The sequence below is a fragment of the Porites lutea genome, chromosome 1 (assembly GCF_958299795.1).
Source record: "Porites lutea chromosome 1, jaPorLute2.1, whole genome shotgun sequence".
NCBI lineage: Eukaryota > Metazoa > Cnidaria > Anthozoa > Scleractinia > Poritidae > Porites > Porites lutea.
Genome location: NC_133201.1, coordinates 31,712,870 through 31,723,341, shown reverse-complemented (window position 1 = coordinate 31,723,341; position 10,472 = coordinate 31,712,870). Strand labels below are relative to the sequence as shown.

Here is a 10,472-nt window from a genome sequence, read left to right as displayed (position 1 = left end):
GAAGAGTAGCGACGTTCAATGGAGACAAGGTCGTTTGACATGCTACACTGAAAAAGAACAAATTCAACGTTAGTGTCATAGATGTTCACCCGGGCGAATATTGGGTCAAGGTAATTTCTGGAGGTTGAAATGGACGTTATAGACTCCCCTTGAGAAGAGCCGTTTAAGGAAAAGGATCGTCTCTTCTTCCCGGAAAAAAAAAATATAAACAAACTCAAACACAAAAAACAAACAAATTATTAAATATGACTGCAGTGACAATTTTCACTTAGGGCTTGCCTTCATTCTTACCATGCAGTTGGTCTCATCTTTAAGCTCAGACCCTAAGCTTACTTTCCATGGGGTGTGAACAGACCTCCATAACAAACTCTACGGGCGAAATGGGTGCTGCGAAAGTGTGATATCGTCAATAACGCTCTTTAGAAAATATTTGCTGATCATGTGTCTAGTTTACGTTTGTCATACTCAATTCCTTACGTATTTCCAGCTGATTTGCCAATGTCAGGATTCCTTGCACTGATATGCTCGGCTGCGGCACTCTGTCAGGTCGTGGGTGGATATGGCTTTGAATTCTCTACTTAGAGTTAGCTTAAGTGTCAAGCTTCATCGGTCATATAGGGCCTAAAAGCTATAGATTACCAAGTTGAAAATGTCTTGGTAATAGACTTTGCTTGAATACAAAGTTTTTTTTTTTTTTTTTTTGGCTTTTTTTTTGGGGGGGGGGGAGACTAAAGACTCCCTGTTCTCGCAGACGCCTTTTCGTAACAACTTGCGTACACTACACTACTAGGTAAGCAAAGAACGACGAAAAATGTTGTCCGCGCTAGTCTGGATGCCAATTGAAGCAAATTGTCACTCTTGTAGGGATAAGGATAAGTTTAATTTGTTCTCTTGTTTGTTGTTTTGGCTTTCTATGGACCTAGGCGAAGTAGAGGTCAATGTCAAGCAATCTTAATTGAACATGCTTCCTAAATAAATGATTTAATTTTGTTATGGTCAGGAGAAAATGGAAGAAATGGAGGAAACTGATAGATAGGTTAAATGCTATTTGTTGCAGCCACTTTTTAGATCAGTCTCTCCCAGTAACCCTTATCAGTTGCCGAGTCTTATACTTTGTGTTTAGTTGCGACCGAGCGTATATTGACCTTGATTAAATTAGTCACAGAGACTGTGCTGCTTTCAATATATTCATTTCTTATTCATTTTATCTTATTAATGTGCCACACAATAAATTACAATGAGTAGAATAAAAAACACAATAAATAGGTAAATAGAATTAGTATACAGCTGGGAAGGAGTGACTGCGGTGAGACCAGTGTCATTTGGTTTACTTATCTTCCAAAGCATACATTCTGCCTTGTTAACTGATGATGGGAACGTTAACTCATGATCAGGAAAACTGCTCTAAACGGGTACCAGCAGCGGCCTCGCTGCAGCACGGAAATTGGAAGAAATGAACCTGTTTTATAAAAAGGGATAGTTATACCTTTATAATCCAACATAAGTGATCTGATATCAGAATTAAATCCGAACGGACAAGAAAGTCCAAAGTTTTAACTCGTTTAAGCCAGACTCGACAGAGAGAAAGAGAGATGCATGGCAACTTGTCTAAAGACAAGATCAACTTGCGTTTGGAACTGAATTTCCACTACTTGTTGTACTTTTTTTCTTGGTGAGAAACTTTAAGATCCCAACAACAGTCCCCATGCCGGGTAGTTAGCAAGAAAACCATAGCCCAAGCCGTCAAACTTATAAAATATTTTGCTTCGTCGAGCGGAGTCTATGTAAGCTTACTATTCTTTACTCAGTTCAAGGTAAATGATGTGATATGTTCACTTTGGCGGAGGCACTATCTTTTCCATTTCCTTTTTGCGCCGTACAAAACAATGGAGAATAAAGCCAGGCTGCTCTCAAAATAGCCTATGCACCAAAGAAAGAAAAAAAAAATTCGGATAAGGGGCGTCTGTAATCGACCGTTGCTAATCGTGTCTGAAGGCCACGTGGTTTTTTCCCGAAATGTGTGGAAAATAATTTGATTGGCTGTAACACGTAGATCACTACATCATCTAAATGAAGTATTTTGAATGGCTTTAGAGCCTGTAGTCAAAACATAGCAGACAATCAGAAAATAATCACATCCGCGGACAACACCACGCGTATATTGCTATTCAGATCCAGGGATTTCGGAGAAAAGAAAAGAAACAAAAATCTTTATTGAAAGGTTGCTTAGCCATACTAAAAAGGTTAAGGCTTCAAAGAGGACAAAGAAAAACCGGCGGGTAAACAGTCACAAACACCTACAGAAACATAAAACCAAAATAAATAATAACTCAATATGCGTGAGACATGCTAGCTTTATTTATGTATGTTTGTATGTAAATCTTTATTTAAACACGGGAAATCATCAGTTAAGCTTAAGTTAAAACTAAAACTAATTACAACTGCTTTACATGGCCTATAAATGTAAGGATAAAAAAATATAACTTGTTCAGTCAAAGTTTATAGCGGAGCTTCACGCGCGGCGCGAAGCACCGCACTTGGGCGGCGCCCCATAGATAAAGAAATGTGGTAATCTACCAGTCCGACAAAATTTGGTAATCACGTGACCGTACACCGAGCGAGCGAGGGAGCGAGCGACCGTCCATCTACACCACAGGCATACCAGGTCTTCCATACCACAATGGCTAGTCGAATCCTCCTCTGAGAAGAACTAGCAAACCGAACTCTAGCGATGAAGTGTAAGAGAGAGTCTAGTCCACTCTGGAATAAGCTACCAGTGTTTTCTGGGTATGTCAGATTTCCCGGAGAGCTGTTGCTTTCGTCCAAAGCGGATAAATATTAGTAAAAACGATAAAAACCATAAGAGTAGCGAAAAGCGTGGTAGCCATACTGGCGCCTAAGGCTAAGTGCAAACGGGCACAACAACTCCCAACAATGTTGCGTCCGCTTGCACGGGGCGAAAAGTTTCATTGACCGGTTTCAAACTTTGCGCTACAACAGGCAACAACATCCAACAACATGCAACAGGGTGTGCAAACGGACGCAACATGTAACATCCAACAATGTTGGGAGTTGTCGGTGAACAATGTTGCGTCCGTTTGCACGCGGCCTAATAATGCTTCGACGCAATGCCACTCCTATCATATTCATTGCATTTAATATTATTATCACAAAACAAAACATCCTAAAGAGATAAAAACAAACTAAACCAAAGATATGCATAAAAATGGACTTGAAGACAAAGCAGTTTTAGCCTCGGTCTGATGCAATAAAGCACCGGCGAAGCCTGTTCCACTCATTTACGTCTCGGTAATACAAATTGTCGTCGATGTGAACTGGGTCTACTTTTTTGAAGTCTCCACCCCATCGAAGTCTCGGATCAGCTCGAATTCTGGAGATGAAACACGTGACACCGGCGAGCGACTTGTTTGGGTTCAACAGACAACTGCTACTGCAGTATCCATTTCGATCTTGCAGATTCATATCAATCGCATGACCGACCAGATGGTTACTATTTTTCGCCTGTACAACTTTAGTCCTGAATGAACTCGTGACAAAAACCTAGAAAACAAAGAGTGTTTTATCAACGGTCTATTGTGCACAGCTTTCAGTGTTAATTTTCATTAATTCTAAATGTTGGTTTGTTTGTGTGCGAGCGCAATCTTAAATACGTGCTGCCTATATTTACTTATTTTACTGAAGTGTGCATTTAGTTCGTTATTTAAGAGAGGATGTCCGCAAAAATCATCTCTTATTCTCAAGACGATGTTCTTCATTTCAGCCTTACTTGACCTATAGTGCTCAAATAAAACAAACAAACAAACAAACAAACAAATCAATATGCTCGCTCCCTAGATTGTCGAAAGACTGAGACCCCAGCTTGAACCTGCATTATGCTGAATACATTTTTTATACGCTCTTGAATAGGAAAATTCAAACTGCTATAGAAAGCAATATTCATGATATCGGGGCATCAGTAATTCAATTACCTGGACATACATGTATATTTTTGCCCAATACGCTTACCTTTTCTCTGATAAGTTTATCTTCCCCATGGTTGTAATATTTAATTTCTAGTGTCTTTTAAAATGCTTTTGGTTTGAAGTTGAGATCATGTCGGAAAATGACATTGCTATCTTTCTTGTCGCAAAAAAAAACATGGTGTATGTATTCTTTCTTTTTTTCTAACATCTGATTAGAGCAACTTATCCTTCCAGCTAGATGCGATCCATTCAAACAACTTACTGAAGAGAGCAATATAGTAAATGGTCAGTACGATTGCCTAGGCTAAACGTAAAAACTGTCTGAGAATTGACCGATGTCGCACCGGACCTCCTAAATATCAAGTCAAGGTGAAATTTTTACTCGGGTGCTCCGTGAATATTACGTTCCAAGTAATTCAGTTCAAATGTTGCCCAAAGTTTTAAAAGCCTATTTTGACAGCGTAAATATTCCTTTTTAATGTGGACTGTCTTTTTCGCTCTGTTTAAAATCATATATCGGATGTAATTTTAGGCCTTTGAAATTTCAAGGACAAAATTCTGCTCGGGTAAAGTCGTCAATATTTCGTTAAATAATACATGATTTACTCAAAATTACATAAAGTAATCTAACTGCAATCGTTTCAAGAACATGACAATTAATTAGGTGTATTAAAACCCTTACAACACAGTAAGAAGCCTTCTGGATTGGGTTAAAATAGATTGACATCAAGTCTTTTCGTAGCCCGGTCTTGGTATTCGCTTTGTCGCCAAAATATTTATCGAATGAAAGTTGAATTTATATTGTCAGTAATAGAATACACAGGGTAGTCTCGTTGGTCTATATTTGAAGACATCCGCTCTAAACCCATTACATTGCCCTTTATTTGCTGTCCTATTCATACACCATGTCAGTAACTGTGCTCACATTGTCGACAAATGTTCTGAAAAGTTCTACAATTGGTAGAGCATGTTGCGGTTGTTTTTGTTGTTTTTTGTTTGTATGTTTGTCTTTTTTGTCAGTTGTTGTTCTTGTTTTTTTCTTCTTTTTTTGGAATCGGCCATGACGGATAAATAATACTACTAAATTGAAATTTCACTTTCACAGAGTTTCCCTACGTTTTCAGGGAATATATCTACAATCCAGTGACTGAGAAGAAAAACAACTTTGTTTTAAGGATAATTTATGTAGAAATGTATTTTAAGTTTCTCTGTCATAGGTAGCCAGAATCGTGGTTGAACTAACGTTATTAAAAACTTGCTGGCTCTATAATGACAATGATTTGATGACCTTCGCTTCGACGCAAGATTTTAAAAATCGTATATTTTCCTTAACTTAAAGCCTTACTAACCGTAACTGAGCATTCACCAGCGTATTGATCGATCCTTCTGATGAGATTGTAAAATCCCTCTTCTACACGAATGGTTTGGTCAAAACGTGGATTATTTGGTGTTGTAAAATGGACTCCATTAAACGTCTTTAAAATACAAGAGCCTTGACGGAAAAATGGAAAATATAATAAGTAGCTGTAAAAATAAGGGATGGCTGCTATAAAACATTGATAATAAAATAACGGTGATGTTAAAGACAATAATAGAGGTTGTTAGCATCGACAACGAGTACGAGTTCTAGAACGAGATCAGCGATTTTGCGTACTGCGCATCCGTTCTGCGCATCTCCACGTTTTCAAGTCGTCCTGTCAAGTTGCACTACGACGAGTTCTCACCAAAAACTCGAAGTGGGTAGAACGACTGGGAAAAGGTGGTTTTCAAAGGTAAATTCCGATCGTTTAATGCAGTTTCTTTTCGTTTCTAGCCTCTCTTTAAAATCTTGAACATTCCTTATATTATGTTTTATGTAAAATACTGCTTTTGAAGTCGAGGAAAAGCAACCGAACGCGATATTTCCTACACAGTTCTATAAACTCGAACTCGGTGTCATCGCTAACATAGAAAGCTGCGAAAACGGCTTCGAGTACGAGAACGGGTTGAAGTCGTTCTCGTACTTGTGGATTCGTGGATCAAAATATTTTCTAAAGTGGAAATTCCCAGTGCTGGTACACCAGGTACGCTCGGTGCAGCCGGAATATTAAAGGCCTTCAGGGACCGTTAGTTAAACTTTCAATTGCATCTAAATTTGGGGGGAAAATAATAGTGAAGCCCTAGGACGACCGAACAGAAACAAATTTTATAGCGCCTCTTAGAATGCATTTCTGGCGATATAAATGTACTCTGTATAAACTAAAAGTGTTTTTAATACATTTAGGAGGGAACCGTCGTTGGGACCCCCTCACACTCGGTAAACTCGGCACACGTGGTACGCTTGCGGTACGTCTGGCGGTAAAGCAGTTACAGCCGGTTGTCACCCGATCGGTACAGGGGGTACAGCATGGCTTTTTGTACACTGACATCAACACAACACAAAACACCTGTTCATATGATCGAAGACACGCGCAAAACATGGTAAACCGGAGTCAAGGGGACCATAAAATCCGTTAATTGAACATGAAACTATTAAGTAGAGTCATACTGATGGAAAATAGCAAGTAATGCATAGCTGGCAAAAAATCCGCCATCGAACTTAATCATAATATTCATCCGTATTACTTTTTACACATCTCCGTTACAGTTGAAGCTCCTTTTAAGTATGAAATGTTATTTTAAAAACATTGCTTACGTGAAGGAAGGGGATTTGGTGGGCGTGGACGTGACGTTATAGGGCGTGGGCGAGGGACAGGGATCGGAGCCGGGCGTGGGCGAGGCTGTGGGCGAGGACGAGGTGCAGGGGGAGCAGGACGAGGTCGGCACCTTCTCCACCAGGAACATCGGCGTGCAGGTCCCTGTGTTGGAGCAGGGCGTGGTTGTGGAGGGTTTGGGCGCGGACGCGGGCGAGGGCGTGGTACAGGGGGAGCAGGACGAGGTCGGCACCTTCTCCACCAGGAACATCGGCGTGCAGGTCGCTGTGTTGGTGCAGGGCGTGGTTGTGGAGGGTTTGGGCGCGGGCGCGGGCGAGGGCGTGGTACAGGGGCAGGTGTTCGACGTCGTCTCCACCAGGAACCGCTAGAAGTGCGTCGTCTTTGGGAACTCGGTTTGGAACGAGTCCGACGCCCCCATAGCCATGGGCTCGGATCCTCGTAATCTTAAAGTAAATAAATAGACAAACAAACATAAATTAAAGGAATAGGAAAAAAATCACGTGGTTTAAGGTCATCCTCTGGGCTCCTTAACGAGCAATAGTAAGCTAGCTTTAGACTGGCCTAAACTGACTCTGAATGATAAGAAAACAAGCGAACATTACGTCAAGGGTAACCTCCCCTACCCCCCCCCCCCACCCCCCCACCCCCCACAAAAAAGAAAAAAACAAACAAACGAACAATAAAACAAATAAATAAATAAAACAGCGGTAAAGTAAAAAAAATTGATTATTTAATAGTTAATGAATGAGGCTGAGTATCTTATGAGGAATTATGGAGATCTCGGAGGGTGTTATCCTCCTTACGCTACGGCCTCGTTGGATAACACCCTCCTCGATATGATACGAATGCCGAATTCAATAATTGTTTTATTATTCATTCAAGATAATTTCTAGTTTAAAAACATTGCTAAAACATGCTTACCTCCATCGATCCATCGATGTTAAGTTCATCCTCGATAGTGCACGTTTAGGGTTGTTGATCTTCGCAAATCATCCGTATTCTCCAAATAGCAGATCTCGCCCTTCGAGTTTTCTTCTTGCTTTTCTTGCGATGTTTTTAGCTATTTTTTCGCCTAGTTCTCAATCTTGAAACGAGTGAAATGTCCGCCATTTTTTTGTTTTCACAACCAAAGCAACTCAACCTCGTCCCCAGGTCTTCTCGGTTAACGACCATTCACTATTCACCTCCCCTTTGGGGATAGTTATATAATATCCCATAAATTAATTTATTATCCCTAAAACCTCTAAAAGGGCCTCACAGGCGGTAAAGCCGGTACAGCCTCTAGTCACTCGATCGCGTACCCCAATATAAGAAAATCAAAGACCCAAAAATGTAATGATAATTGACTAAAGCAAGAACAAAAATCTGGGAAATTTACATCTAAAACCCCATAGGTACATTAGATCCAGATTAATTATGTAAACCCCATCCTCTTTGTCCTATCCATCTTTTCTATTGTTAAGGTGAGAGAATGGAATTAAAAGAATATAATGTTTAGGCGGCTAACTTGCACCAGAGCTAGGACCAGTTCATGGATGTAAAGTTAGTTTCTGAAAGCAATGATAGCAGAATCTAAGTTTGCGATACAAACCTTCGCTGTCAAAGTCCTCTTCGTTCTCCTCTGTAACTAAAAAGAAAATAATTGATACCCTCTTTAACACAATTTGACGTGCTACGTAATATAAGTGAGGGAGATTTGCTGTTAATTATAGTATTTTTTTTTAAATTTTTTTTATGACTATAATAGTTACCTTCTTGATCCATGTCACTTTCATCGTCCTCTGCACATACAAAAAATGAAACAGAAAAAAATAAGCCGGCCTTTTACCTTCTATATAAGTAATTTGTCATGTAAATAAAGTACAGTAACGGTTATTTTTATTACGCTATTTTTTTTTTTTCACTTTGTCTCATACAGACCTTCTAGATCTTTATCCGAGTCATCTTCGCTGTCTGCTGCAAGCACAAAATTTAAAATAAAAGCAATAAGTCGTTATTATTATTATTATTATTATTATTGTTGTTGTTATTTCTAAAGTGACTAAATACTTTATCAGATTGCCTGGAACCTATTTAAGATCAGATATTGAGTAGCACCCGCAAAACAGGAAATGGACACTGAATAAACATGTTTTAAGGCCGTGCACAAAAAATAAACAACCAGCCTCGACATGATAATCAAGAATTTTAATACTTTCTTCTCTCAAGTCTTCGTATTTTCCTCAAAGTACAAAACAAAACACTTGAGTAACTACACACTGGTAAACTAAAATTCCTAATTACGTCTTGCTCAATTGTCAAGCTCCATATACACTGAATCAAGGTGGACAGAATAATACCTTTCCCTAGCTCCTCTTCGTCACTCGTTGCAACTATAAATATAATAAGAACAATAATTAAATAATTAATTAAAATGATGATGATGATGATGATGATGATGATGATGATGATATTGACGGAAATGAAAAACCGTTTTTCTTTTCTTTCTTTTTTTTTCTTTTAATCTGCTTTGGTTGTTATTTCCTTCTACTGAGATCGACATATTCACGGTCATATCCTAATCTACACACGCAGTTCACAATATGATTAATTTCATATATTTTAAGTCATTTTATTTCCACCATCGGGTTTTCAAGTTATAATCTCAAAGTTGGTATGCTCTCCAGTTTGCTCAATAAGCAAAATAGATAGAGCACTGCGTCAGGTCAATGAGAAATGTGAGGGTTCGATACTCGGTTATCAAATCCATTTCCATAACCACTTATGATAACGATGATGATGATGCTATTGAAATGCACTAAGGTAGCAAAATTAAACTGAACATAGACTAAGCTAGTGTTTCACTGTCCGGCTCGTCACCACCCGAAAAAGCGCCAAAGAACCCTCTCCCGTTAAATCCCGTCCTCTGAATAAAGTTCTCGAGATATATTGACTTCCTTTGGATTGTTATGCTTGAAAAACAATCATGACTTTAAAATGAAAAACAAAACGGTCTCTAGATTACGGAATTAGCATGGGTGACCTATCGTAATGCATGGCATAAGCATTAAAATAAATCATTGTTGGATATCAAATTTTTGTTCACAGTTTTGCAGAGCATCACTTGAAAATCGAAATTAGCATTTAATGTTTCCATCACTCCCGGGTACAATATACGATATCGCTTTCTTTCTTTCTTTTTTTTAATTTTTTTAATGAACTTACATATCCTTCAATATACAGATATAACTACTCTGGCTAAGATATTCTGTTGAACAACACTGCACTTACCCCCTGTTGCTGTATCCTCCTTAGAAGAAGCTTAAAAAATTGTAAACAGAACATACATACACAATTAAACGAGCAGAAGAGGTGATAAAATTATCTAGATAAAAGTTTCTGCAACATTCAAAAAGAAACTTCGCAATCATCATTTCACTGTTGACGTCTACTGCTTATATCGAAATTAAATCTCTTCAATTATTTTAAAGTTTCGATCGTCACTTTAATTTACCTTCATAACAGAAGCTAACAGCTAACGAAATCAGTGCAATCAACCACAGCTTTGTACTCATCATAACGTTAAGGGCAGTTTCTTAAAGATTTTCGTATTTATTCCCCTTTTATCCATTTCAGAAATTATATATATTTAGATGACAAAACCTAAGGTCAAATATAACTGCAGGTTTTATTTAGTTTTCCTTCGTGAACTCGTGCTGTCGTCAAGAGGATGTTAACTTTTGTTCACACTTGCGGGATCCTTTCTCATGCTAATTATAACTTGATCAAAATATTAAACAATAATATCAGCTTAATA

The 10,472-nt window shown here is 38.6% G+C and overlaps 1 protein-coding gene across 1 annotated transcript; it reads right to left on the bottom strand.

Moving 5' to 3' along the window:
- Nucleotides 1–3,249: 3,249 nt before the first annotated feature.
- LOC140928046 (uncharacterized) lies at nt 3,250–10,230 on the bottom strand. The gene is made up of 9 exons (XM_073377771.1): nt 10,170–10,230; nt 9,947–9,976; nt 9,016–9,048; nt 8,597–8,632; nt 8,428–8,457; nt 8,268–8,297; nt 6,658–7,119; nt 5,333–5,475; nt 3,250–3,561 (listed from the first exon to the last, which is right to left on the bottom strand). Exons 1-9 carry the CDS (start codon nt 10,228–10,230, stop codon nt 3,250–3,252), a joined length of 1,137 nt encoding a protein of 378 aa, XP_073233872.1.
- Nucleotides 10,231–10,472: the final 242 nt, after the last annotated feature.